This window comes from Acyrthosiphon pisum, chromosome A2 (genome assembly GCF_005508785.2).
Source record: "Acyrthosiphon pisum isolate AL4f chromosome A2, pea_aphid_22Mar2018_4r6ur, whole genome shotgun sequence".
Lineage (NCBI taxonomy): Eukaryota > Metazoa > Arthropoda > Insecta > Hemiptera > Aphididae > Acyrthosiphon > Acyrthosiphon pisum.
The window spans coordinates 9,941,367-9,943,413 of NC_042495.1; the positions used below are offsets into that span (position 1 = coordinate 9,941,367).

General features: G+C 27.7%; 1 protein-coding gene across 1 annotated transcript; it reads left to right on the top strand.

The window, feature by feature from the left end:
* The first annotated feature begins 1,156 nt into the window (after positions 1-1,156).
* On the top strand, positions 1,157-1,633 carry LOC115034019 (zinc finger and BTB domain-containing protein 8A-like). The gene is made up of 2 exons (XM_029489035.1): positions 1,157-1,344; positions 1,408-1,633. The coding sequence occupies exons 1-2, from the start codon at positions 1,211-1,213 to the stop codon at positions 1,631-1,633; spliced, it is 360 nt and encodes a 119-aa protein (XP_029344895.1). The 5' UTR covers positions 1,157-1,210.
* Positions 1,634-2,047: the final 414 nt, after the last annotated feature.

Here is a 2,047-nt window from a genome sequence, read left to right on the forward strand (position 1 = left end):
TGCGTCTTCTTCAGTTCAATCAGTTGTTGATATAAATGAGGAATCAGAAAAATCTGAGCTAAATGTCATTCCTAATCCTCTTATTACGCAGAATAATACAAACAATTTTAAAGATCCAGCAGATTGGACAAATAGTAATATATGTCGTAATTATATTGCAAAATGTTTTTACTTGTTTTCACATAGGTATTAAATACATGTACATATTGATGTGGCTAATAAACCTAAAATAAAGTTTTATTATTTATTCAAGTATCGAGTAGAGAAATGTGTACAATATTTTTTTTTAATTGGGGGCACCAAATTTTTTACAGCCTATGGGCACTATAGATCTTAATCCGGGCCTGTATTTGTGGGTACTTGAAACTTCTAAGGTATACAATTATATATCTATGATAGTACCACGGTTTGTTGTTGATGTATAACGCGTTACCTAATGGATATTATGATATGATTAATTTGAAAATTATTAATAATACTATAGATAAGTATACCTAAATATGTATGTCTAATATCTAGATTTACATACCGTCTCCGCTCAGAATCGTTTTTCTTATACAGTGATATTATATCATTGAATTCAAATTTAATACTATCCATTATACAGTGACCCACTTGTAACCTACCGTATAGCAGAGTGACACCCATTTGTCCACGTTTTTTTAAATATAATTTTAGATTCTGAGTGCCATTAAAATATAATGAAAATCCCGATATATATTATGAATCTCATATAGAATCATCATTCTAACCTGTATTGTAATTTTTTTAATATTATAATTTAAATAAATTCATGCAAATGATATACCATCAAATGTGTACATAACTATCAAGAGATAAACTAAATAGAGTAGGTAGGTACTATATGTCTAGGTAGTAGTTGTGACAGGAAATTATTTTTAAAGGATCTTTAAATGTTTTAATACCAAAAATATAAAAAAAATTGAAATTACATGCCTATCATTATACTTAGGTACATACTTAGAATTTAATATCTGTGAACAATGATGTTACACTTACTTATCTTACACTTATTAAATATAAATAATTATTATTTATTTTTAATAAGTGTAAGTACCTAGGTAATAAGTTAATAATTTCTTAACTTCAGTATTTATTGCTGATTTTTACCCCTTCATAAGTATTTAATTTTAGCATTTTTACTCAATGCATTGATGATATTTATTTTTAAACTTTTTTCAAAAGTGTAATGTCAGTAGAAGATATGGATACAATTCAGCATTCGTCCAGTCAAAATAATACAATTGAAATTTCGGAACAAAATTATTTTAAAAATAGCTTGCACCCTATTCCAATATTAGAGATCTTACAATCTCAACGCAAGTATGTTGTGGGTGATTTTAAATTCTTTCAAAACAAATATTAGTAACACATTTTTGATTTTAGAACTGGAACATTTTGTGATATTAAGCTTAGAACAAGTGATAAATTATTTATTACTTTTGGTCATCAAAATATTCTAATGGCAGCTAGTCCATATTTCCGAGAAATTCTTAATACATTAGATGAAGATGTTACAATAAACATTGCAGATCACGATATTTTAGAAATATTAGTAGACTATATTTATACTGGTGAACTTACATTGAAAAAAGTTAACGTAGAGGTATAATTAACAATTTAATTCGTTGTGGAATAATATACAATTGTTTTAAACTATTGTTTTACTATTGTTGTTGATTTACAAGGACTTGTTATCAGCAGCGATCATTTTAAAATTAGATTTTGTATGTGCTGCATGTGCCGGGGTTTTACACAAACACCTGAATGTATCAAATTGTCTTGGAATCAGAAGTGTTGCTAAGTTTAATAACTTTACGGATTTATTATCAATATCTGAAGAATTCATTATAAAACAGTTTTCGTAAGATATAATAATTAACTACATTTTCTATATTACTAGCTCTAAGTGTAACTCGGGGCCCGTTAGACTCGCTGAGAGTGGGTACCGGGTTTTGGAGACATGTCATTGGAATATTATTATATAAGTCGCGACGGTAAGTTGTAGACGACAATTTACGATTTG

Bases quoted from the DNA above. Each gene is read 5' to 3' on its own strand.
- LOC115034019 (XM_029489035.1), top strand. From the start codon at position 1,211: ATGTCAGTAGAAGATATGGATACAATTCAGCATTCGTCCAGTCAAAAT. The intron at 1,345-1,407 runs GTATGTTGTGGG...TTTTGATTTTAG, and splicing joins ATCTTACAATCTCAACGCAA to AACTGGAACATTTTGTGATA.